Genomic DNA, 25528 nt, shown 5'->3' on the forward strand with positions numbered 1-25528 from the left:
TTAAAATTTTTTACCTTTTAAAATATATTAACAGATATAAAAGCAGAGGAAAAATAGTACAATGAAGCCCTCCTGTCATTACTTCGGACTCGGACTACGTCCTAGTCAGACTTGTTTTGTTTATTCTCACACGTTTTTCCTACCAGTATTTTGAAATGAATCACAAATATAATACCTTAATTATTGATGTTTCAAAGAGAAGGGCTCTTTTAAAAGACAAATCAGAATATATTACACAAATAAAAATGATCAGTTTCTTAAAATGCAGGTGTCTACTGGATCCAGGTGTCCCTGTTTGTCTGTCTTTCTTTCTTTCTTTCTTTTTTTTCTTTGTAGTTCAAATTAGAATCTAAGTAAGAGCCATTTGCTTTAATTGCAATTGATTGATATGTCTCTTGAATCTCTTTTTAATCCACAGGGTTCTCCCTCCCATCCCCTTTCTCAAGGTGTATGTTGGAAAAACTGTAGGTTTTCTGTATGATGTCTGACAGTCTAGATTTGACTCATTGTTTTTCTACCATTTAACTTTTTCCTTTGTCTTTTGCAATTCTTGATAATTAGCAGTTGAATCTAGAGATTTAATCACATTCTAGTTTAGTACCTGCCTTCTGCACGAATACATCATGAATAATGAAAAGTATTTCTACCAGGAGGCTGTTGATTTTTTCTTAGATCCATTATTTTATTAGGGGCTTTCAAAATGGTGATCATCTAATTCTGTTTATTCATTTATTTGCTAACTAAACAAAACTTCCTCCTTATCAACTGCTTGATTCCTTCCCTCGTCCCAGTTTTCAAAATATAGAGTTGACTTCATATCATCTTCAGAGGTCACCAGTGGATTTAAAATTAGTTATCATTTTTTAAAATATTTTCCCTTAGTTGTTGATAGGTCTTTATTGTATTTATTTATACGTTGTGCTGAGAATCGAACCCAGTTCCTCACACATGCAAGGCAAGTGCGCTATCGCTGAGCCACAGTCCCAGCCCAAAAATTAGTTATCTTTAATCAATTTTTGATGATTAAATGATCCATTTTGAGCCTACTGGAGCTTCTTCCTGCCACTGGTGTTCTTTGTACTTGATCCTGGTGGTTTTGGGGTGGGTCCTTTTTATTTGGTTGTGAAATAATTTTAATGCCTCATCTGAACATTTCCTTTTCTGGTTTTGGAGTTATACTTTTCTGAATGGAGCCCTAGTTTGTTATAATGGAAAATGGTATTTTTAGGCTGGTTCATTTTTACGCTGGTTACTATTTCTAGGCCTGATTTCAATAGACAGAGCTAGAAAATATGCTTTTTGATTTGTTTGTTTTCCCTTTCTTTTTAGAAATAAAATGTTGTGTATTCATATTGATGTTTCTAATTCAAATCCAGAATTTTATATATACATTCATTCAATTCAGAATTTATATTATAAAGTATTGTATATGTTGCGTGTGTGTATTTCTGGATTTGAATTAGAAACATCAATATGAATATACAACGTATTTTATATATATATATATATATATATGTGTGTGTGTGTGTGTGTGTGTGTATAAATTCTGTTGTTCTTTGATCTATATCTGTATCTTTCTTCTGTGTCTTAAATCCCATTTTTAATGCCAAAGACATAATTATTTGCTATTTTCCCAGCATGTATAATACATATGTAGTATGAATAGCTCAGAATAGCAATGTTCCCACTGCTACAACAATATTGAACAGTTTTGTTTGATTTTTGTACTGGTAAGAGAACTGGAAAGAGGTTTGTTTGTTATTTGTTTGGTACTGGTGATTAAACCAAGGGCCTTTCATATGCAAAGCGCATGACTTTTCACCAAGCTGAGCTGTACCATTAGCCCCTTACAATCAGTGTACTGTTAAATTTTGTTTTGCCCTTATAGAATATATCCCACTAGTGCTGTATAGGCAAATTAACTTGAAGTAGATTTTAGAGTGGAAATAATTCAATACATAGTTATTGTTACTCCTTTCTTCTTCTTCTTCTTCTTTTTTTTTTTTTTTTTTGCAGTCCCATGGTTTGAACCCACATCCTTGTACGTGCTAGGCAAGTGCTATACCACTGAGTTACAATCCAGTCCTTTTTAAATTTTATTTTGAGACAGGGTCTTGCTATGTTGCCTAGGCTGTTTTTGAACTTGCCTTCTCCTGCCACAGCCTCTGGGATTACAGGCATGACCACCACGCTGGGCTGAGATTGTTATTCTGGAAACTTCTTATTTTTATGTATTTATTTAGGTAAATGATAGCATGATATGCACACGTTTTTTTTCCCCTTCTTTTTTTCTTTCAGCAATACATCCTGTTGTTTCCTCCATAGCAACATCTGGAGCTCCTTTTCTTTCCCTCTGCCATTTTGTAGAACTCTGAGTGGATAGAAGAGTTCATTCTTCCAGTCCCTGTTGATGGTTATTTGTGCTACTTAAGTCATTTGTTGTTGTAACTGGTGCTGTAGTGAATAGCCTCTGCATATTGACTTTTGTATATTTGCCATTGTGTCTTTGCATCTATTCTCAAAAGTTGGGTAGCTGGCCTGGAGGGCAAGCAAATGGGTAATATTGATTCTCCTCTGTCATTACTGAGATAGATGAGCAACGGGGTATCCTTGTTACTAATTTGCATTTCTCTTCTCAGCAAGGCTGACCATTTCCTGTGATTTAAACCATTGCTAGGGCTAGGGTTGTGGCTCAGTGGTAGAACACTTGCCTCATGTGTGAGGCACTGGGTTCCACCCTCAGCACCACATAAAAATAAGTAAATAAATAAAAGTATTGTCCATCTACAACTAAAAATATTTAATTTTTTTTTCTTTTTTTTTTCCTGCGTACTGTCTAATTATATTTCTAATCCATTTCTCTTGGGGGAATTGGTCCTGCTCCCCAACAATAAGACTCTTAACAAATAGCCATTGGGGAGCTACATGCCAAGTTCTGTACTTCGTGCTGGGGAAGCAGAGCTCAGTAGTCATGTTGAAGACCTTTTGATACCAGTATTTATTGTGTTTTAGTATTATTTTAATATTTTCGCTAAGTGTTAAACAGAAATAGTGTGGCACACAGTGGAATATTATAAATGTCAATACTATGTCAAACAAGAGTATCCTTATTTAGAGAGAGTCAGTGCTTCACCCACATTTGTGGACATTGAAGAGTGCGTACAAAGCAGAGGTCACAGCCTGACCCGAGAGCCATGTGGCCTACTGGTGTTGTTTTTTGTCACACAGTTGTTTTAAAAACATTTGAAACCCTGAGTTTCCACATACAAGTGAAGATTCTGGAGTTTGGAAGAAAGTGGAGGGTGTTCAAATATTGCTTCCTGTCCCTGCATGGAGCAGTTTCTGGATAGGACAGCTCTGTTTCTTGCATTCATCTCACCATGGCACACTTTACTTCTCGGTGCAGAACACCTATGAGACACTGTCCTACTTCACTGTGAAGCACTTGCAACATGGCTAGTGCTAACAGGGGTGTGCGTTGTTTTGTTTAATGTGGCTAGTAGACTATTTAAAATTAAATATATTGTTCTCATTGCTGTTGGACAGTACTGTTGCCTCCTTCATTTGCTTAGATTTTTTTTGCATGCAGTCTGTGTACACCAGAGCTTCTTAACATTAACTCTTAATTTAAAATATCAGACTCACATGCCCAGGTTCACGATTTGCTGAGTTAAGAACGTGTATGTCTTACAAACATTTAACTTCTCGCAGGTCTCTGATGGTCATGTACAGTCACAAAAACCTGCTTACTTTTGTTCTGCCCCAACAGGGAGAGGATGAGAAAGTGGCTGAGGTATTTTAATTTGACAACTTAGAATTTTGGATGTTGAACACTGTTGTTAAATATTTCATATGTTTTTGAGGTTTACCTTCAGTACAGTGAAGTGTTCTTAAGTATACTGTTCCATTAATGCTGATGATTCGTATCAAGTACAGGACATTTCTGTTATGCCAGAAAGTTCTTTTTTTTCTTTTTCACAAGCACCCTACCCCCTCCCCACCCCCCCCACTCTGTTTCTGTCATCATAGGTCCATTTTACAATGCTAATTAATTAATTAATTAATTTTGGTGCCAGGGATTGAACTCGGGGGCACTTGACCACTGAGTCACATCCCCAGCTCTGTTTTGTATTTTATTTAGAGACAGGGTCTCACTCAGTTGCTTAGCACCTCGTTAAATTGCTGAGGCTGGCTTTGAACTCGCAGTCTGCCTCCTGAGTTGCAGGGATTACAGGCATGTATCACCTTTCCTGGCCTATCTATGCTGATTTTTAATGTTAGCCTTAATACTTCATAGTTTTCTCATGTTAACCATATATTGTTGACCAGTATTGCTACTAACTCTCTCACGAGTCGCATTAATCTAATAGGATGGCTCACCTAATTTAATTTTTCAGCAAATATCCTCAAATGAGTTTTCGCTATTTGCATATATCTTTGAAGACTTATAAATGAATGTGTGTTTCACTTCTTTATCACATAGCTGTACATAGCTGTTATCTCCTACAACATTTTATGTTTTGTTTTTTACTTATCTACACATGTCCATTTCTGTTTCTCTTTGGATTGTGTTGGTACAGGTTTACTTTGACAGTGTTTGTTGCTTCCTAAACAGAGATTAAGCAGTTTTTCATAATATGTTCTGTGGTGAAATGGTCCTGACGTGGTGTAGGACACTTTAAATGAGTCGTGGTTTTGCTGTTACTTTTCTGTTGCCTGAAGAAAGAGTCTCAGTAAACCACTGCATCCGTCCCAGGGACTGCCTACTGAAACAGCTCTTTCTAGTACATGCCTCAGTTGTGACCTCTTCATCCCTGTCTTGCAGGCCAAACTTCCAGAGTTGCAGCCATTTCCTTCTCCAGATGGTGATACTGTGACCCAACATGAGGAACTGGTCTGGATGCCTGGTGTTAATGACTGTGACCTCCTTATGTACTTGAGGGCAGCAAGGTAATAGGAATCTGCCCCCTCCTGCTTTCTGAATTAGGACATATGAATTGATTAAAAGGGAACAAACTCTCCTTTCCCTGAAATTTTATTTATATATTGGGCATTCTCTAAGTTTTAAGCCCTCTATAATCAGGGCCCTGATCTTACCAGAGAAAAATAGTTTACCCTATTACTATTCTTCTTACTTGGTTTTGAGCTCTTCAGAAGGAAAACATTTTTAAGCCCTACATGTAATCATCACCCACCACCCCTGGTTCCAGTTGAGTAATTTGACAATTCCATTTCAGATTTCATGTTCTCTCTACTTTGTAGTTGTTCATTAATGCCAGACCTGAACCTGAGATTTTTGTGGCTTATCTACATGAAACATTTACCTGTGGTTCTGTAGAACTTGATAACATAAAAATTGCAGAAGGGCAGTTTAAATCCATTCTTAGTACATAACAGGCAGAGAGCCTTCCATTGTCGCACTAAGTTCTGAGACACTGCAGTATTGCCAGTGAGTAGTACTGGAAAGCACAGCTCCAGGTTCCTGAATTCTGCTTCAAATACTTCTAGATACTTCAGATACTTCAGCAGTGCTAGGCATGGTGTTCCAAGGTAGAGATAAAAATGTGTAAATGGAGTAAATGACTACTAAGGGTTATTTAATCTCTCAACTTCTCACTTTTAATAGGAATTAATTTTGCATGCCTTCTCAAGTCTTTTTTTTTTTTTAATTGTACATATGGAGACTTTGCTTTCAAAAGATTTTAATCAAATCATGTTATATGCATATATAATTATACCAAAGGAAGTCTCACCTTTATGTATATATAGCAAATACCAATTAAAAATAAATAAAGTAGGGCATGGTGGAGCATGCCTGTAATCCCAGACTTGGGAGGCAGAGGCAGGAGGATCACAAGTTCGAGACCAGCCTCAGCAACTTAGTAAGACTGTATCTCAAAATGAAATAAAAAGGACTAAGGATGTGGCTCAGTGGTTAAGTACCCCTGGGTTCAACTCCGGGTACCAGAACAAACAAACAAGCAAGCAAGCAAATCAAGGAGTGAAAGGAAGATCCCTAGAGGAGGGGAGAGAAAGTGGCAGGGGGGAATGGTAATTGTAATCAAATTCCTTGCATGTATGATTTTGTCAAAATGATTCCAACTCCTGTGTTTAATGGTCTAGTAAAAAAAAAAAAGATTGTAATGTTGTGGGGTATTGTGACAAATAGATTATTCATGTGTTCAGATCTGAAATCTTAGTACTATTAAAGCTGGGGAAGAAACAACAAATGAATCCAACTCAAAGTAACATTTCTGTTGCTGGGGGAGTGAAGGGCTATAACAGGCATGTTAGGTAGGTTATCATGCATGTGATAGTGGAATTTGGAGGGGCTGAACATGAGCTCTGAAGATCTCTGTGGTGTTGCTATGTGCTGATGAAGCAAAGAATTTCCTTTCTTCCCAAGGAGCATGGCTGCATTTGCAGGGATGTGTGATGGAGGTTCCACCGAGGATGGCTGTGTTGCAGCATCTCGCGATGATACCACCCTGAATGCCCTGAACACTGTAAGTCTTTGAAGTCATCCTGGGCAGAAAGTTCTTTCCCCCTGTGCTAGCTGTAGGGAGGATGTGATGACAATGGAGTGTGAAGAAGCTAGTCATCCCAGAAGTAAGTGCTGTGTTGTGCTGTTGGGAAAGGGAGGTGAGATGTTGTCTTGGCCCTTGGGCTCAAGTTGTTCCAGTTGCCAGACTTTGTACTTCAGTGTATCCTCAGGCAGTGACCTGGCTTCTCCAGGATTGTGATGAGCCTCAAATGAGGCCTGGTAATAGTGGTTGATACTCACGGAAATCTCATGAACCTGATCCCTGTGTGTAGATAATCTTATTTAATCCTCATGCACCCACTTGTGGTAGGTTCTACTATTAGCACCTTTTTATACACAAGAAAACAATTAAATCACAATCCAAGGTCACATATTCATGTGTTTAACCTCCTCCACTGTGTCTGAAACCGTGTTTGAAAGTACAGGGAGGAGTACAGAAGAAGCTGTGCTTCTTGGATAACAACTTTTTTTTTTCTTTTAATTTTTTGGGACCATTTAAAAATTTCACATGATAATAAAACAAGTTAAGTTTTAAAAATAACAACCCTTCTGGGAATAGTGGCTCAAGCCTATAGTCCCAGATATTTGGGAAGCTGAGGTAGGAGGATAGCAAGTTCAAGGCCAGCTTGGGCAATTTAGGAAGACCCTTTTCCAAAATAAAGAATAAAAAGTGCTGGGGATTTAGCTCAGGGTTAAAACAACCCTGGGTTCAATCCCCAGTATACACTCCACCCCCCACCCCCCACCCCCCCAAAAAAAACTTTAAAAAACTGAAAAATGGAAAGTAAAATGAAATCAGTGAGCCTAACCTTTCTGAGCTTATTGAGTTTGTTGCATGATATGCCACCATAATTACTCGTTTGCTTTAATGCCATAATATCTACACAGCAGCTCAGAATAGCAGTTTATACTGCTATAAACAATATGATTACTGAAAGCAATTTATTATTATTTTTGGACACTTCATTTTAATCTTAGAATATATTCTAAGGACTATTCTGCAAGCTATATAGGTAGATTAATACATCTTGAAGTTACCTGAAAATAATCCCTGTCTGTATGGTTGCAAATATGAAATCATCAAATCCAAATAAGTAATAATGAATATTTATGGAATCAAATTTGATACGATAATCTGCCTGGTTATGTATGTTTACATAAGACATTAAACATGAGGCTTAGCAGTTCTTCCACCCCCTTTTCCTTGAGCAGTCACTATAATTGGAAGGGACTTTAGAGCTCATATGTCCTGTGTCTAATTAAATATGAATCCAAGTCTTAGAAGGGTCAGATGACTTTTTAAATGTCCGAAGTCCAAAAAGATCATAGTATAGGAAAGAAAATATCCTCCTTCCCAATTGAGTTTATATGTTTGCTTGCTTTTTTTTTTTTGTTTCTTGGTATCAGGGATTGAACCCAGGGGGCATTTAAGCACTGCGTCACATCCCTAGTCCTTTTTATATATTTAATTTTATTTTGAGACAGGGTCTCACTAAGTTGCTCAGGCTGGCTTTGAACTTGCAATCCTCCTTCCTCAGCCTCCTGAGCCCGTGTCATTCCAGGCATGTGCCAACAAGCCTGGCTGGGAATCTTTTTACTGCACAGTTATACCACACAGCTTGCTGTTGAGGAAATGTACAGAAATTTGATTGATTTTGATTTTTATTCCTGGTTTAATTAGGTGGTTATTACATAAAGCTATAATAGCCTCTTGTATTTTGGAACTTTCTGAGAATGTGCTGTGTTCTAAATAACTGCATTTTTTTTCACATTCCATAAAATACAGTTGTGTACTTTAAAGTAGACTTTTGTATACTTTCTCACTGATTTTGTCTTTTTTTTTTTTTTGGTGCCAGGGATTGAATTTAGGGGCACTCCACCACTGGACCCACACCCCCAGCCCTATTTTGTATTTTATCTAGAGACAGGGTCTCACTGAATTCCTTAGCACCTCATTTTTTGCCAAGGCTGGCTTCGAAATCGTGATCCTCCTGCCTCAGCCTCCCGAGCCACTGGGATTACAGGCATATCCCATTGCACCCAGCTTTTAAAGAATTTTTTTCCCTGAACATATATAGTAACAGAGCCAGAAGAGACCTTTGCAGTTATCTTACAGATGAGGTAATTGAAACTCAAAGATTGGTGATACTTCAGACAGTTCTTGTGGGTTAGGTACAAGTGTTTATGAATTCACAAGGGCCATAAACTCTTAAAAGAAAGTCTTTGATATGAACTTCTATCTGTTTAGAATTTTGTATAAAAGCTTTATGAGTTGGGTGTCATGGCACCTCCCAGGTGCTCAGGAGGCTGAGGCCAGAGGTTTACAAGTTTAAGACCAGCCTCAGCACCTTAGAGAGAAGAGCGGGTGGGTGCCAGAGGTGCAACTCAGTAGTAGAGCATTTTCCTAGCTTGTGCAGGACCTGGGTTCCAACCCCAGTCCTACCAGGGGAAAAAAATAAAAAGGGTATGAAAAATTCTGCTTTCATAACTGCTGATCAGTTAAGAGTTTTGAGTGATGGAGATTTTTCTGTATTTAATTAAATGTCTATTTTGGGCACTTTATTCCTATTCTTATCCAAACCCTCTAAGGATTCTGTAGAGTATAATTTTATTCAGAAAGAATTCTAGCTATTTTTGTCCATGATCCTTTGTGACATGTTCTTTTTGAAGATTTCATTAGCATTGCTAGAGAGTTTTTGATTTTGTGAGTTTTTATTTCCTTGAAGCTGCCTTGCCATCACTTGACGTTTTTCCTGTCTTGACTGGCCCATGATGTCTCCCGTGTCTTGTGTTGTGCAGAACTGATGCATTTAGCCACTGAAAGGCTGTGCACTGTGTGCTTATTTTGTTATTAGTTGAAAAGGTTAGTGTTACAGTTTTTGTGCTTCCTTATTGTACTGGCTGATGGTTTGGTTATAGATACTTCCTTAATGAAAAGTGAAGTTTAAAAAATTTAATGTTAATTGAAAAGAAGTAATATGTACGTCTTGCAACTAGTATCTGAAATGGGGACAGTCATGTAGACCTGACACTGACTCCAGGTAGATACCTTCAGAATTCAGTTGGATTGTCGGATCCCCAGCTGGTGTAGGAAAAGTAGGTTAAGTGGTATCAGAGATTCACAGAACTGGCCAGAGCAATGATTGGCAACTTAGGAAATGAAGGATCTACCAATTTTTTTGTGATAATTGCAAAAAAAGTTCAATATTTTTCTATCTTCATTAAATCTATTAATGGAAATAAAGTAAAGTGAATGAAAAAATATTGTGAGACGTTGATGTTTATTTGCTTGTTTTGGTTCTGGGGATTGAACTCGGGGGTACTTTACCACTAAGCCATATTTCCCAGCCTTTTTCTTTTTTGAGAGAGCATCTTGCTAAGTTGATGAGTTGTCCTCAATCTTGTGATCCTCCTGAGTTGCTGGAATTATAGGCATGCACCACTGTGCCAGGCAACACGTTTTTATTTATTTATTTATTTTAGCAAAATTGGGGATTGAATGAGGGCTTCATGCATGCTTGGCAAGCGCTTTACCACTGAGCCACATCACCAGCCTTAGTGTTTGTTTTGGTTACCTTAGAATAGTAGAAGGTTTGAGCTGTATTAATTTAAATTTGAAAGATATTTACATTGTATGAGATTTATGTTTTCTTCAGTAGACCATAGATTTAAAACAAGGTAGCTGGTTATGGTGGTGCATGGCTGAAATCCCAGTGGCTAGAAAGGCTAAAGCAGAAGGATTGCAAGTTCAAAGCCAGCCTCAGCAACTTAGCGAGACTCCATCTCAAAAAGAAAGAAAGAAAAGGGTTAGGGACAGGCTCGGTGGTTCAGTGCCTCTGGGTTTAAATCTCTGGCACACGTATACATACCACGGAATAAACCTATGAGTGGTTAGGCAACGTATATGAAGTCTGTGTGGCCACGTTAGAGTTTGTTAAACATCTCAGTCAGACTATTTAAATATATATTTTAAAATAGTTAATATGTGTGTTTATTTTATTTGGCACTGGGGATTGAACACAGATGTGCTCTACTACTGAGCCACATTCCTAGCCCCCCTGCCTTTTTTTTCTAATGTTTATTTCTTAGTTTTAGGTGGACACAATATCTTCATTTTACATTTATGGTGCTGAGGATTGGACCCAGTGCCTTGTGCATGCTAGGTGAGCGCTCTACCACTGAGCCACAACCCCAGCCCATCCCTGGTCCTTTTTATTTTTTATTTTTATTGCCAAGTTGCTGAAGCTGGCCCCAAACTTGTAGTCCTCCTGCCTTAATCTCCTGAATCATTGAGATTACAGCCACTGCCTGGTTGAACTGTCAGTTTTTTATGACATTTATATGGACCTATTTTTAAGTGTAAAATCTTGGATTACTTATTTTGATTCCTTTTTTCCCATCCCTCACAAATGAGATTTTTAATATGTAATTTTTAAAACAACTTAATGGGTTGTAATTTATGTATAGTTACCTGTTCTGGCTTAGTCTTTAATCTAGGTGAGCTTTTTTTTCCCCCCCTTTCTTCTGTTGTATGTATCTTGAAAGTACTGTGATAATCAAGAGACGAAAGCATTTCTAGCAGCCATCAGGGCTGCCTCTTGCCCTTTATAACTTACTTCTGCTTCTTGCCCCAGGTTACCACTAGTGTTGTCTGTCACTGTGGAGCAGTTGGCAGTTCCTAGAATTGTGTGTCATGGAATCATACTGTGTGTCATATTTTGGGTATGATTTTGGGGGCAGGGGGTTGAGTGGGGTACCATGATTGAACTCAGGGGCACATCCTCCTGCCTCAGCCTCCTGAGCTGCTGGAATTACAGACATGCACCACCACGCCTGACTGGGTGTGACTTCTTTAAGCAAAATAATTTTAATATCCATTTATGTTGTTTCATTTGTGAATTTGGATATGTGTTTAACCCATTTTTTTTTTTTTTTTTTTTGGCCATTCACCTGCTGATGAACATATGAACATTTCAGTTGTTTCCAAGCTTTTGGCAATTAGGGAAAAAGTTTTGATGAACATTGCTGTACAAGTCTTTGTATGGATTTGTATTTCATTTCTCTCAGATTGAGTGGGGCAGTGGCTTCCTGTGAGTAGACAGCTTTTCAAGAAACCATCCCACAGCTTTCCACAGTGATTGCAAGTTTCTACTTCCATACGCAGTGTGCTAGAAGTTCAGTTCTTTTTCTTTTCTTTCTTCTTTTTTTTTTTTTTTGAGAGAGAGAGAGAGAATTTTTTAAATATTTATTGTTTAGTTTTCGGTGGACACAACATCCTTGTTTGTATGTGGTGCTGAGGATTGAACCCGGGCTTCACGCATGCCAGGCAAGCGCGCTACCGCTTGAGCCACATCCCCAGCCCCTAGAAGTTCAGTTCTTTATAATCTTAACCAAGACTCAGTCGTGTCTGTTTCTTTAATTTTAACCACTTTAGGGGGTGTATAGTGATAGATCATAGAAGGTTTAATTTTAATTTCCTGATCACTAGATATGTTGAACATATTTTCAAGTCTTATCACCCACTTGTATATACTATTTTATAATGTATCTGTTTAAATTTTTTTGTCCAATTTTTAAAAAATTAGACTATTTGTCCTTTATAATTTGGTTGTAAGAGTTCTTTTTGTCTTTAAGATAGAAGTTCTGCTGGGTGCAGTGGCACACACATGTACTCCCAGCGGCTCGGGAGGCTGAGGCAGAAGGATCCCAAGTTTGAAGCCAACCTCAGCACAAGTGAGGCACTAAGCAACTCAGTGAGACCCTGTCTCTAAATTAAATAGAAAATAGGGCTGGGGATGTGGCTCAGTGTTCAAGTGCCCCTGAGTTCAATCCCCCAGTACCAAAAAAATAAAAGAAAAAAGATAGAATTTCTTTGTGACCCTCTTTGCTATATGGTGAATATTTTTCCATACAGTGATCTTTTTTCTTTTAATGCTATCCTTTATATTTAATTTTGCTCAAGTCCAATAAATCATTGTTTTCTTTTTGTACAAGTATCTCTGATTCAAAGACTGCAAAGATTGTTTCTGTACTTCCTTCTAAAAATCTTGGTTTTTATATTTTAAATTAATTTTGTATATGATGCTTGTTGGGGCTGAGAGTTTTTCTTTTTTTATTCAATTATTTATTTATTATTGATTTATTTGTTATACACAATGGCAGAATGCAATCATTTCATATTATACATGTAGAGCATAATTTTTCAAGTTACTGATTGTACACAAAGTACTTTCATATCATTCATGTCTTCATATATGTATTTAGGGTAATGATGTCTAAGTCATTCCACCATCATTCCTACCCCTTTGCCCCCTCCCTTCCCCTCCCTCCAAGAGTTTTTTTCTTTTCTATCCAGATGCCAGTTATTGGACTAACCTTTCTTAAAATATGTCTTTTCTCATTTAATTGCCTTGACAACCTTATTTTGAAAATCAATTATTTGTAACTGGGTGCAGTGGTGCACACCTATAATCCCAGCTACTTGGGAGGCTGAGGCAGGAGGATCACAAGTTTGAGGCCCTCCTCAGCAATTTAGCAAGGCCCTAAGCAACTTAGTGAGACCCTGTCTGAAAAAAATAAAAGGGCTGGGGATGTGGCTCAGTGGTAAAATACCCCTGGGTTCAATCTACAGTACCCCACCCAAATACACGCACACACACATATTCCTTCCCTCTCTCTCTCTCTCTCTCTCTCACACACACACACACACACACACACACACACACACACACACACATGTATATGTATTTGCCTTGTTTTGATACCAAAGTAATAGTATCCTCAAACATTCATTGGCTAATATTTCGTTCTCTGTTTTCTTAAAGAGTTTCTAAAGTTTTAATGATTTTGTTTTGGTGCCGTATGTTTGCTAGAATTCACAGTACATCCATGTCTAAGTACTTATTTATGAATAGTTACTTAAGGTTACAAATAGATATAGGCCTATGTTTATAGTTGCTAATGTTGACCCTTCTCATTTCTAAAATTGCTAATTTATTCTTGACCAATTTTAATAGAAATTTATCAATATTATTGATCTGTTGAGGCAGCCAGAGTTAGGTTTCATTGGTTTTCTCTTTTATTAATGTTGTTTGTAGCCAGGCTCGTTGGCACAAACCTGTAATCCCTGTGGCTTGGGAGGCTGAAGAAGGAGGATCACAAGTTCAAACCCAGCCTCAGCAACTTAGGAACACCCTGTCTCAAAAGATAAAACGAACAGGACTGGGGATGTGGCTCAGTGGTTAAAGTGCCTCTGGGTTCAATCCCTGGTACCCCCTCCCCCCCCCTCAAAAAAAAAAAAGTGTTTCTACCTGTTTGAGGGTTTAATTTGATGTCCCCCCCCCCCAGCTTCCTAAAGTGGGATCTTAGTAATTCATTTTATGTCAAATTTTGAGTTGTTTTATCTTTCTGTTTAAAATGTTTTTTTCAGATTTTTTGAAATATTTTTCTTTGACCCATGAATTATTTAGAATTAAATTGTTTAATTTTCTGATACTTGTAGCATTTCTAAATTTTAATTTTTGATATATTGCCAATTTATTTTTTACCCTTTTTTTTTTTTGTACTCAAAATTGAACCCAGGGTTACTTAACTGCTAAACCACATCCCCAGCTCTTTTTTTCTGAGATAAGGCCTCGCTAAGTTGCTGAGGCTTGCCTTTAACTTGGGATCCTCCTGCCTCAGCATCTGGGCTTGTGCCACCACACTGGGCTCCACTTTATCCTTGTAGTAGTCAGAGTGTACTCCGTATGATTTCAGTCTTTTCAAATATACTGAGAATTTTTTCTTGGTTGGCATGTGATTTATCTAGGTTTATGTTTCATGTGACTTGTAATGATTTTTACTCTGCACTTTTTGGGTGTGTGGCTATATTGTTAGTTTTTAAAAAGTGATTAATATTATTCAGCTCTTCTATATTGTATTAAAGTTGTTGTTATCTAGTTGTATTCTTAGTTATTGAAAGAGGTGTATTAAAGCCCTCATCAAAGAGTATGGATATGGTTATTTCTCCTTTTGGTTCTGTTCATTTTTGCTGCATACTGCACCGTCGTCCCCCCCCACCAGGGGCGAGGATTGAATCCAGGGGTGCTTAACTACTGGACCACATCTCCAGCCCTTTATATTTTTAATTTTGAGACAGAGTCTTGCTAAGTTTTTCAGGCTGGCCTCTAACTTGCAATCCTCCTGCCTCAGCCACCTGAGTTGCTGGGATTACAGGTGTGTGTCACCATGCCCAGCTTGCTGCATGAATTTTTGAAGTTGTATCATTAGACACATGACACATGTACATTTATGTCTTTCTTCACATCTGGTGATAACATAGCCACTCTAGCTTGTTTTTGTGGTATATCTTTTCTCCAGCTTCTTATTTTAAATCTTATTTTTTTCTTTGTATTTAAAATGCATCTATTGTGTACTGCATTTGTTCCCTACTTTTTAATCCAGTCTGAGATGTTTTTATTGGGAGTTGTTTATTTTAATTTAATGCTTGTGGTCCGTAGGTTATATAAAACTTGAGCCACATGTATAGTTTTTAAAAAAATATTCTTAAGTTTTAGGTGGCCACAGTCTCTTTATTTTACATTTATGTGGTGCTGAGGACCGAACCCAGTGCCTCTGTATGCTAGGTGAGCACTCTACCACTGAGCCACAACCCCAGCCCCACATGTACACATTTTTAATATAAGTGCCTTCACTGGAAAAGGAGGAGACACTAATTTATACAGTAGTTTTTCCGTTATCAGTGGTTTGTATCTTTGTGGTTTCCATATCCTATGTACTGTAGTCTGAGAATATTAAATGGACTATTCCAGAAGTAAACAGTTCATAAGTCTTAAATTGTGTGCCATTCTGAGTAATGTTCTTTTGTTGTCCCACTCCACCCACCTGGATGGAGTGAATTTTAGGAATTTTCTCCTTGTCCAGTATATCCACACTGTATATGCTACCTGCCAATTAGTCACTTTGTAGCCTTTCAGTTATTGGATCCACTGAAGCAGTCTCCCAGTGCTTGTATTCAAGTGACCATTGAAATACTCAGCTAATGCTGAATCACAGTGTCTGTCATTCACCTTGCTTCATCTCATCTGAAGGCAGTTTATCTCACATTACTCTAAGAAGAAGGGCAAGTACGGTACAGGGAGAGAGACCACTTTTATATAGCTTTTATTGAAATTAGTCATTATTTTAAAAATTTTGTTATTATTTATTATTGTTGATCTTATATGTACCTAATAGATTAAATGTTATTGAAGATGTGTATGTAGGTATCAGAGAAACATAAAGGGTTTGATACCACCCTTGTGGTTTCAGGTATCCCCTGGAAGTCTTAGAATGATCCCCTGAGGGCAAGAGAGGACTGTGGTAAATACCTTATTTTCATGGCCACATGACTTGTTGTTTTTGGTCCAGTGGGCAACTTGCAGAATAGTTCTGGATAGTTTTTCTTTGCTCATACATGTTAACATGTATTATCTTTTTACATAAGAACAATTTTGTACTACTGTGGAGAAAGAAGAAATATCTTCTTGTCTTATTGGAAGGTGAAGGTACTCTTAATGATATGTTTTATAGTATTTTAATTCTTTTTTTTTTTTTTTTTTTTTAACTAGACATCAAACCCAGGCTTGGGCTTGTGAGCCAAGTGCTTTGTCACTGAGCTACATCCCAGCTCTACTTTAATAGTTTAAATTGTGGTAATTGTAAATGTTAAATTATTTACATTTTGATGTGTTATGTTAAATATACAATTATGTTCAAATATGAAGAGGCATAGTGTTTCCCCAAAAGATCTTGTCTGAAATGTCTCTGTGTGTGCAGTTGGTAGAGGCTCCCCATTCACTTTTAGCTTGCATGAGTTGTAAACATGATGCTATGCAACGTACAGATGGCCTGTCTTCTCCTCACAGGGTTATTTACAATCTTTTTTTCTGTTTACAATAAGACCTTTATATCCATGCTTAGAAACTATAGCAGAAAGAAAAGCCCTATTGCCTGAGACTGTGGTTTTCTAGAAAAACCATGCTTACTTACTTTTGCTACCCTGATACTGGATTTCCTCCTTCTTGGCGCTCGGGCATCTATTCCATTTCCTAATAAGATTAAACAACTTTTTTGTAGTAATTTATTACCATTTTTATGTTTACCTTTTCTCACCAATACTCACTCTCTTTTTCCGTGTGTATGTGTGTGTTACACACTTTATAAAAGTAAAATTTATAATCATGCAGCAAGGAGTTTATCTCAATGGAGACAAGCTTTATTCCCTGAAATATGGATGGCTGTTAGATATTTGGATTAAGCTTTTTACATATTCAACAGTGTGTCTGTTTACTCATTTATTTATGCACACCCACATCTGCTTCAACAAAGAATTCAAGTCTTCCAGTAGCCTAATGGTTTTTCATCTGTGACCTATAAATACCACTGTTTGTTAATCATTGATATTAGTCATCTTCATTTCCTGAGCCCTACCGTGACTTGATACCTGGTTTATGGTGGAAAGGTCCTAAATGTTTGTTGAAAGGTGGAATCCAAAAATAAGGCTCAAGTCCATATTATGTTTGATAATCCAGAACTTGGTGTTTTGAGGTTGCTATAGCAGAATATGCAGATTAGCCTACTGTAAGGATCAATTTCATCTTTGTTTTATTCTAAAAATATTAAATTGATAGATTTTTGTTATAGATTTCTTTTTGTTCACCTTTTTTTCTTTCCTTTTTTTTTTTTTTTTTGAACCCAGGGGTGCTTAACCACTGAGCCACATTCCCAGCCCCTCCCCGTTTTTAATTTTTTTTTATGGGGGCTACCAGGGATTGAATTCAGGGGCACTTGACCACTGAGACACATCCTCAGCTCTATTTTGTGCTATATTTAAAGACAGAGTCTCACTAAATTGTTTAGTACCTCATTAAATAGCTGAAGCTGGCTTTGAATTTGCATTCCTACTGCCTCAGCCTCCCAAGCCTCTGGGATTATAGGTTTGCATTGCACCATGTGCCCAGATAGCTGTTTGTTGATCTTTTAGTAAAAGTCACCAAGGCCTCCAGACTGGATTAGCTCTTTAGCACTTGTGACGAGAATGGGATGTGTGGTGTATTTCTCAGCTCCTACATTAGGCATTGCTGGGTGCCCTTTTGCGGAGTCTACAAAAAGCCTGTGGTCAGAAATATTCTGATGTTCATTCTACACACACACTCTTTAGTCATATCCTTCTTTTTTAAGTATTTCTCCATTCAAATGAATTAACATTAAATGGTTAATCTTTGCTGATTTGGTTTAAGGAAGAGTGGTGGGGCCTTTTCAGGGTTCTTGATTTGTTGTTGAAAAGAATAATGGGAAAAGTTGATATGCTTCATGATTTCTTATTATGGAAATCCAATAAATTTCAGAGCTGCACCTTATATAAATCAGTCTTGACAAGTACTGCTGTTAGTGTTCTATTTGTGTAATAACAGGCTATTGGAGTCTGCTGCATGCTGTGCTGTTAATTAGTCCTGTTAGTGGAGATGCAGACACCATGCAGTTGAGGTTTTCTGGTAAAACATACCTTTTCAACTGATTATTAACATAATAATATATAAATTTCAACTTTTAGTTATTGTGTTTTGACCAATTGGAAACATTTTGAGCTTAGATTTTGAAAATTGTTACAAAATTTTACCAGTTTTACTTTCTTTGCGATAAGAACTTCATAAACTCCCTCTATTCTCAAGTTCCAGGTGGCAACTTGTAAGAAATCACCTGATTTATTTCTTTTTCTTGGTTTTTTTGGATGCATATGGCTTTTAAGTTTTACTGTCTTACTATTTTGTTCCTTTTCAGGTGGTCTGTAGCTTTGCTTAAAGCTTCATGCCCCACTCTCTTCTTCCCTGAGATGATGGAGAGCATTATCTGGTTTCTCTGGCGTGGATGGGAGATAAAGGCCACTTATATTACAACCTCTGATGATGAAACCTTCGTGACTTGTGTTTTATAGTTTTAACAGAATAGTTTATCCTAGATTCTTTTAATTTGTCTTGCTCCTAGCACAGCCTTTCACAGGCGGGGCTCTGTTTTTCCTTATGAGCCACCCCATCAAGATTCTTCAGCCATGTTTTTCCTTTCATATAAAAGCTTTATTGGGATATAATTCAAATTCTATCTAGTTCACCCATTTGAAGTGTTCAGTTTTATGGTTCTTAGTATGTTCGAGATTTGTGCAACCACTGCCATAATTAATTTTAGAACATTTCTGTTACCCCACAAAGAAACCCTGTACTCACTAGCCGTCACTTCCCATTGTCCCCTCTCCTTCAGCCCCTGGCAGTCACTGAGCTACTTTCTGTCTTTTTGAACCTGCCTGTTCTGGAGATTACACATAAATGGTGTCGTATAATATCAGCCTTTCATGATTGGTTTCTTTTTCTAAGGGTGGAGTTTTCAAGTTTCATCTCACATTGTGATATTAGCCATTTCTGTGTATGACCATTTTGTTTCTCCTCTGGTCAGCTGGGGACCCTTCACCAGAATAGTGCTCTTCGGGTCTGAGCAGTGTGAGGTGCCAGGAGGTGCTGGCAGCCACTCCCACAGTTCATCTCTGAGTACAGCTTCAGCTCATGCCACTTTGCATGCTGTATTCTTTTTGGTCTTGTTTTAGTCTCCTGTTACTTGTTGTGTTTTTCTTTGTATGTTTGCCTTGGCTAATCATCTTCTCCCCTGCCCTGAGCTTTTCCACTGAACTCTGAACCAGGCACAGAACCTTAAGTTTATCACTGTTGTTTTCAACTTATTAGGTTTCAACTATTAGCTACCTAATGCCATTAATAGCAATAATAAAAGTAAATTTTATTATTGATTGAGTTCTTATATCCTAGACACAAGTTTAAGTGCTTTTTATGAACTAATTTAATCTTCACAATAATTTTATAAAGTAAGTGTGGTATCATCTACAAATTAATAAATGTACCTATCTTATAATTAGAAACATAATAATTTAACCTTGGGGACAGAACAGAATTGAGGCCAGGAAGGGCTTTATAGCAGTCCTCTTGAAATGTCTTGGAGGATTTGCTCTTCAGCCACTTCGAAGTTTCTCATGCTTCATGTGTGTTCCTGTGTCTCCATTCTTTCTTCTTGGCTGTCAGCGGGGACTGAGAAATGTGATTCTTTCATTTTTGTTTTGCAAAAATTAGAAAGTTCATTTGTTAACATAAGGACCTTTTTCTAGGTAATGATTGATATTGTGAGAAATGTGCATTTAAGCTGGACATGGTAGAGCATGCCTTTAATCCTGGTGGCTTGAGAGGCTGAGACAGGAGGATCCAGAGTTCAAAGCCAGCCTCAGCAATGGTTAGGCACGAAGCAACTCAGTGAGACCCTGTCTCTAAACAAAATAGAAAATAGGGCTGGGGATGTGGCTCAGTGGTCTAGTGCCCCTGAATTCAATCCCCAGTACAAAAAAGAAAAGAAAAGAAATGTGCATTTAATATTTAATATCAATCTTAACATTTTAATATCTTTGAGCCTGTATTAATCATTAATAACAGTATTTAGCAAATTGGGATGAATTATCCTTTCTACATTTTCAAAGAGGCTCTAAGAGCTGGGCCTGCTGGCACACACACCTATAATTCCAGCAACTCAGGAGGGTGAGGCAGGAGGATCACAAGTTCAAAACCAGCCTTGGCAACTTAGACCCTGTCTCAAAATAAAGAACAAAAAAAGAGCTGGAGATGTGATGCAGTGTTTGAGGACCATGGTTTAATCCCCATACCAAAAACAAGAATTACAACAACAAATAAACACTTGTTGAAGACTTTGGGAAAAACCATTCATTATTTATTTTTTTCAGTAATAAAAACATGTGAGTTCTTGCTGTTTGCATACCATGTGGGACAACGTCTGATGAAGATGCTGATGACCTAAGTGTCAGCCTCATTGTTAGAGCAAACCAAGCCATGAGTCTCAGAGGGGCTCATGCATTAATGTGCCTTCTCCCAAGTACTATAAAAGGCTGGCATTTATAATATTTGTCCTAGTATGTGTTTCTCATGCTCTCTTGAAGAATGCTTTTTTATAGTTCTCCTAAGTGATTTTTTTACCCCTAAATTTTGAGAGTTGGTGTATTAGTTTCTTGTGACTGCTGTTAACAATTATCACAATATATTTCTGTTGTTTTCTGGTGGCTGAAAACAACAGAAATATATTCTTTTATGGTTCTGGAGGCCAGGAATAGGAAACATCAGCAGGACCACACTCCAGTGGAGAATCCGTTCCTCATCTCTGCCAGCTGTTAGTGCTGCTGGTAGTCTTTGATTGCAGCCTCATTTCTCTCTCTGATCATCCTCACTTGAATGGTAGCATTGAATTTGAGGCCTGCCTGGATTATTTACAGTGATCTTATTTCATGATTTTTACATTTAAAAAAATTTTTGGTATTGGGAATTTAACCTAGGGGTGCTTTTTTTATTTTGAGATAGGGTCTCACTAAGTTACTTAGGGCCTCGATTAGTTGCTAAGGCTGGCCTTGAATTGTGATCCTCCTGCCTCAGCCTCCCAAGCTGCTGGGATTACAGATGTACACTGCCCTACCTGGCTCATGATTCCTTTTTTAATTTTATATTTTTAAATTTTGAGACAGTCTCACTAAGTTGCTGAGGATGGCCTCAAACTTGTGATCCTCCTGCTTCAGCTTTTCTTGGTTCTTAATCACATTGACAAGGACTTTTTTTTTTTTTTCCAAGTGAGACCACATTCATTGGTTCTGAGAAATTTGATGTGGATATCTTCTGGTGTTCTTGGCCTATTACAGTTACAATTACTATTGTATAGAGAACTACTAAAAAGTGATAGCCCAGGACAGACTTCCTTTATCAAAAATTTCTGGATTTCAGAGCATTTGGGGTTTTGGATTTGCAGGTTAGGGATTCTCAACCTGTACTTCTTTTGAAAATTTTTAAAATAATGTAACTTACTTAGATTTAAGTGTATACTTTCTGATACTGAGAATAAAAAAATCTTTGTATTAGTGAATGTGATGTTTCTGTAACATCTGAGGACATTTGATTTATAAATCAATGTAAGGAAGCTGGGCGTGGTGGCACATCTGTAATCTCAGCAGCTCAGGAAGCTAAAACAGGAGGATTGCAAGTTCAGAGCTACCTTCAGCAACTTAGTGAGGCCCTAAGCAACCAATGAGATCCTGTCTCAAAATAAAAAAGGGCTGAGGATGTGGCTCAGTAGTTAGGTGCCCCTGGGTTCAATCCCTGGTTTAAACTTTTACTTTTTCAATGTAAAGAACATTTATTTAGGTGAAATTATTATAATTAACTGATTTATTTTGACCTCTAACTTGTCCAGTGTTTTTGTCTCTCTGCACCTACCCTAGTCATTGAAGCTCTCTATCTAATCCAGCCTGCCTCAGTCGTAGCCTGGGCCTGATAAAGTAAGAAGGGCTTTCTTCCTTCTTCTCTCCCTTCTTTCTTTCTTTTTTCAGGTGGATTGAACTCAGGGGCACTTGGCCACTGAACCCCATCCCCAGCCCTATGTTTTTGTATTTTATTTAGAGACAGAGTCTCACTGAGTTACTTAGTGCCTCGCTTTTGCTGAGGCTGGCTTTGAACTGGCGATCCTCCTGTCTTAGCCTCCTGAGCCACTGGGAGTACAGGCGTGCACCACCACACCCAACACATTGTTTCTTTTTCTTTTTCCTTCTTTCTCCTTCTTTTTCCTTCTTTCTCCTCCTCCTTCCTCCTCCTCCTCCTCCTCCTCTTCTTCCTCTTCCCTCCTCCTTCCTCCTCCCTCCTCCTTCCTCCTCCTCCTTTCTTCTTCCTCCTCCTCCTTTCTTCCTCCTCTTCTTCTTCTTTCTTCTTTCCCCCTTGTATTAAGGATTGAACCAAGGGGCACTGTACCAATAAGCTACATCTCCAGCCCTTTGATTTTTGATTTTGACACAGGATCTCACTAAATTGCTTAGGGTCTCACTAAATTGCTAAGGCTAGTCTCCAACTTTTGATCCTCTTGCCTCAGCTTCCTTAGTCACTGGGATTACAGGTGTGTGCCACCATATCCTCTAATTGTTTCTTCTCCTTCCTTCCTTCCTAGCATTTCTTTGACTTTTATATTTAGCCTAAAAATTTGAAAAATTTCTATACAATGTCTTCAACCAGAATATAAAATCTTATGTGAATATTCGTCTGTGATTGTGTGTGAGAGGATATTTTATGACACAGATCCTTTTATTTTTTATTAGCAAATGAGAATTCAAATTTTAAAGTCTTACATTCATATATTTAAGTTTTAAATTAAAATATAAAAATTTCCTTCTACAAAGAGATCAGCACAGTTGATGTTTCTGGATGTATGTTTTTATATCTTTATGAGTACTTATGAACCTTTTGTCTTTCACATCTACATAGAGTTCTGCACTTTGATTTTTTTCCTTTAATATTTCTTGAGAATTGTATGTACTAACACTGAAACATCTATAGTCATATCTTACTGCAGTAAAGGAATGCAATCTAATTACTAAACCACACCTTTACAGTGAACATTTTTATTTTTTAAGGGAGAATGAGGGAGGGAGGGAGGGAGAGAGAGAGAGATTTTTTTTTAAAGAGAGAGGGGAGAGAGAGAGAGAGAGAGATTTATTTTAATATTTATTTTTTTTTTAGTTCTCAGCGGACACAACATCTTTGTTTGTATGTGGTGTTGGGATCGAACCCGGGCCGCACACATGCCGGGCGAGCGCACTACCGCTTGAGCCATATCCCCAGCCCCAAGAGAGAGAGAATTTTATTATTTATTTTTTAGTTATCGGCGGACACAACATCTTTGTTTTGTATGTGGTGCTGAGGATCGAACCCGGGCCGCACACATGCCAGGCGAGCACGCTACCGCTTGAGCCACATCCCCAGCCCCCAGTGAACATTTTTAAATGATTAATATTATGAATATTTTTTTTTTTTTTTAAATATTTATTTATTTATTTTAGTTTTTGGCGGACACAACATCTTTCTTTGTATGTGGTGCTGAGGATCGAACCCGGGCCGCACGCATGCCAGGCGAGCACGCTACCGCTTGAGCCACATCCCCAGCCCCAATATTATGAATATTTAATCACAAAAAAATTCCCATTCTACCCCCTTTTCCTTAGGGTGTTGTTTCTTGGTGGCTTTAGGTCTTATATGTTTGTCAACTTGATCTTTAAGCTGTCCCCGAATAAGCCCATGCTGCCCTTGACCCCATAGCTTTTTACTAATTCAGTTTCCTACCCTACAGCCTTGCTCTGTAGGCCTCTCTTCCAGAAGACTCAATGTTCTTTGACCCTTCCTGGCCATTTGTTTGGGTTCTTAGATGACAGCACTGTCAGCCCCCACGTCCCTATCTCTTAGTTGGCTTGTCCCCTCCCTGCCCACAGTGTTGGGCTGTGTGTCCTAGCTTCCCAAGCATTTTAGGAAGATTGCTCTTTCTTTCCCTGTAGCCTTCCCTTCTTCTTTTCTCCTTCAGAAAAGAGGTTTAGTTTTTTCAATTAGTCTCAAATCAAATCTACCTTTCTTGATGCCTCTGAGTGATCATTGCTAGTGGCCATTACACAAAATTACATGTTACCGTTAGAGTTTGAAATCTTTGGTTTGCATCATAGTTTTCCAAATTTTGAGTCTTCATCATTAAGCAGTCTTGCTGCTGCTCTTTTCTGAAATCATACAGTCTTTCTGATTTGTTCTTTTGAGACCTCTTATTAAATTGGGAAAATCAGTATCATGAAGTGGCGAGGTTTCTGTGGTTCAGGGTGAGGGACTTCTTGGTCCTCCACAGGGCCATTGCTTGGGAACACTGTTTTTCTTGCCCAGAGGCTTTCTGCTTATTTCTTACCTTTGTTCTTAGCTAAAATTCCCAGGTAACAGATGAGTCACACAGAAATTTTCTTAACTCTGGTGCTTTACATGCTTTGGTATTTGCCACTTTGGTCATTGTTCCATAACTTTGTCAAGGAGTTACAAAGATTAAATGGAATATTGTTTTCACGACCTTAAAATCCCTTGTCAGAAACTACCAAGATTGAGGCTGCTAAGCCCCATGGATTGGGAGCAGTTAATTCTGCATGTGAATTTCACAAGGTAGGATGTAAAGCCATTTCTATAAATGTTTCTCTCTCTCTCTCTTTTTTTTTTTTTAGCTTTCTTTTTTTTTTTAAGTTATAGATGGGCACAGTACCTTTATTTTATTTATTTATGTGGTGCTGAGGATCGACCCCATTGCCTTATGCATGCTAGAGAAGTGCTCTACCACTGAGTCCCAGCCCCAGCCCCAGCCCCACATAAATGTTTCTTAATCCTGGTGAAGCTAGTCTTGACTTAAAGTTTTCTATGTTTTGTGCTTTTGTTTTTTAAAATTTAACTTTGAAGGGGTCTGGTCAAAACCTTTCTTTTATACTCTCTAGATCAATTCAGCATTTATGAGTTGTCTCCTAGTTCCTACAGGAGAAGGATACAGCTGTGGTTTTGTTGTCACCCTCTAGGTTTGTGCCCATTTTCATGTTACATATTTGTTTCTGTTCTCAAAATGGTGAAGATGCTAAAGTCAATGAAAATATGTGTTAGTTTTTGCTTGTGGCCCTGAACAATTTCCACTGGTGGTCTTTCTCAGCTGATAATATCTTTCAGAAAAGAATATAAACAATAGATTTATGAACCTGCTGATAGCTTTTCTGTCTGTGGCCAGAGTTCCACTCCTGTGTTGTAGCTGCAGCTGTGTTAGCAGGTCCACTTGATCAGTTCTGAACTGCCTCCTCCCCTTAGGAGCACCGCTGCAGCCTGTGTCCTCACTGCCCCTGCTTTCTTTTGTTCTGTGGTTGAATCATATTCAAAGGTAGAAGGAAGGATTGTGAACTTAAGAAGAGAGGTTATTCCCGTGCTAACTGGATAACTGATTAATTATCCATAATTTTCATTTAAAGACCTCTGGTATAAACCTGGTTTTCATAGAGACTTTAAAAATATGACA

At 38.0% G+C, this 25528-nt stretch overlaps 1 protein-coding gene across 15 annotated transcripts in view; it reads left to right on the forward strand.

Annotated features, from left to right (window-relative positions):
* Rere (arginine-glutamic acid dipeptide repeats) overlaps positions 1–25528 on the forward strand; it is a 396746-nt gene that overhangs the window by 262567 nt on the left and 108651 nt on the right. For all 15 annotated transcript variants that reach the window (XM_058572685.1, XM_058572684.1, XM_058572687.1 and 12 more), the window contains 2 exons: positions 4826–4950; positions 6407–6506. In XM_058572685.1, coding sequence (XP_058428668.1) covers positions 4826–4950; positions 6407–6506 — 225 coding nt within the window. The remainder of the gene's footprint in view (positions 1–4825; positions 4951–6406; positions 6507–25528) is intronic.

Source organism: Marmota monax, unplaced genomic scaffold (genome assembly GCF_021218885.2).
Source record: "Marmota monax isolate L192 unplaced genomic scaffold, Marmota_monax_Labrador192_F-V1.1 WCK01_AAM20220418_F8-fsc00080, whole genome shotgun sequence".
Taxonomy (NCBI): domain Eukaryota; kingdom Metazoa; phylum Chordata; class Mammalia; order Rodentia; family Sciuridae; genus Marmota; species Marmota monax.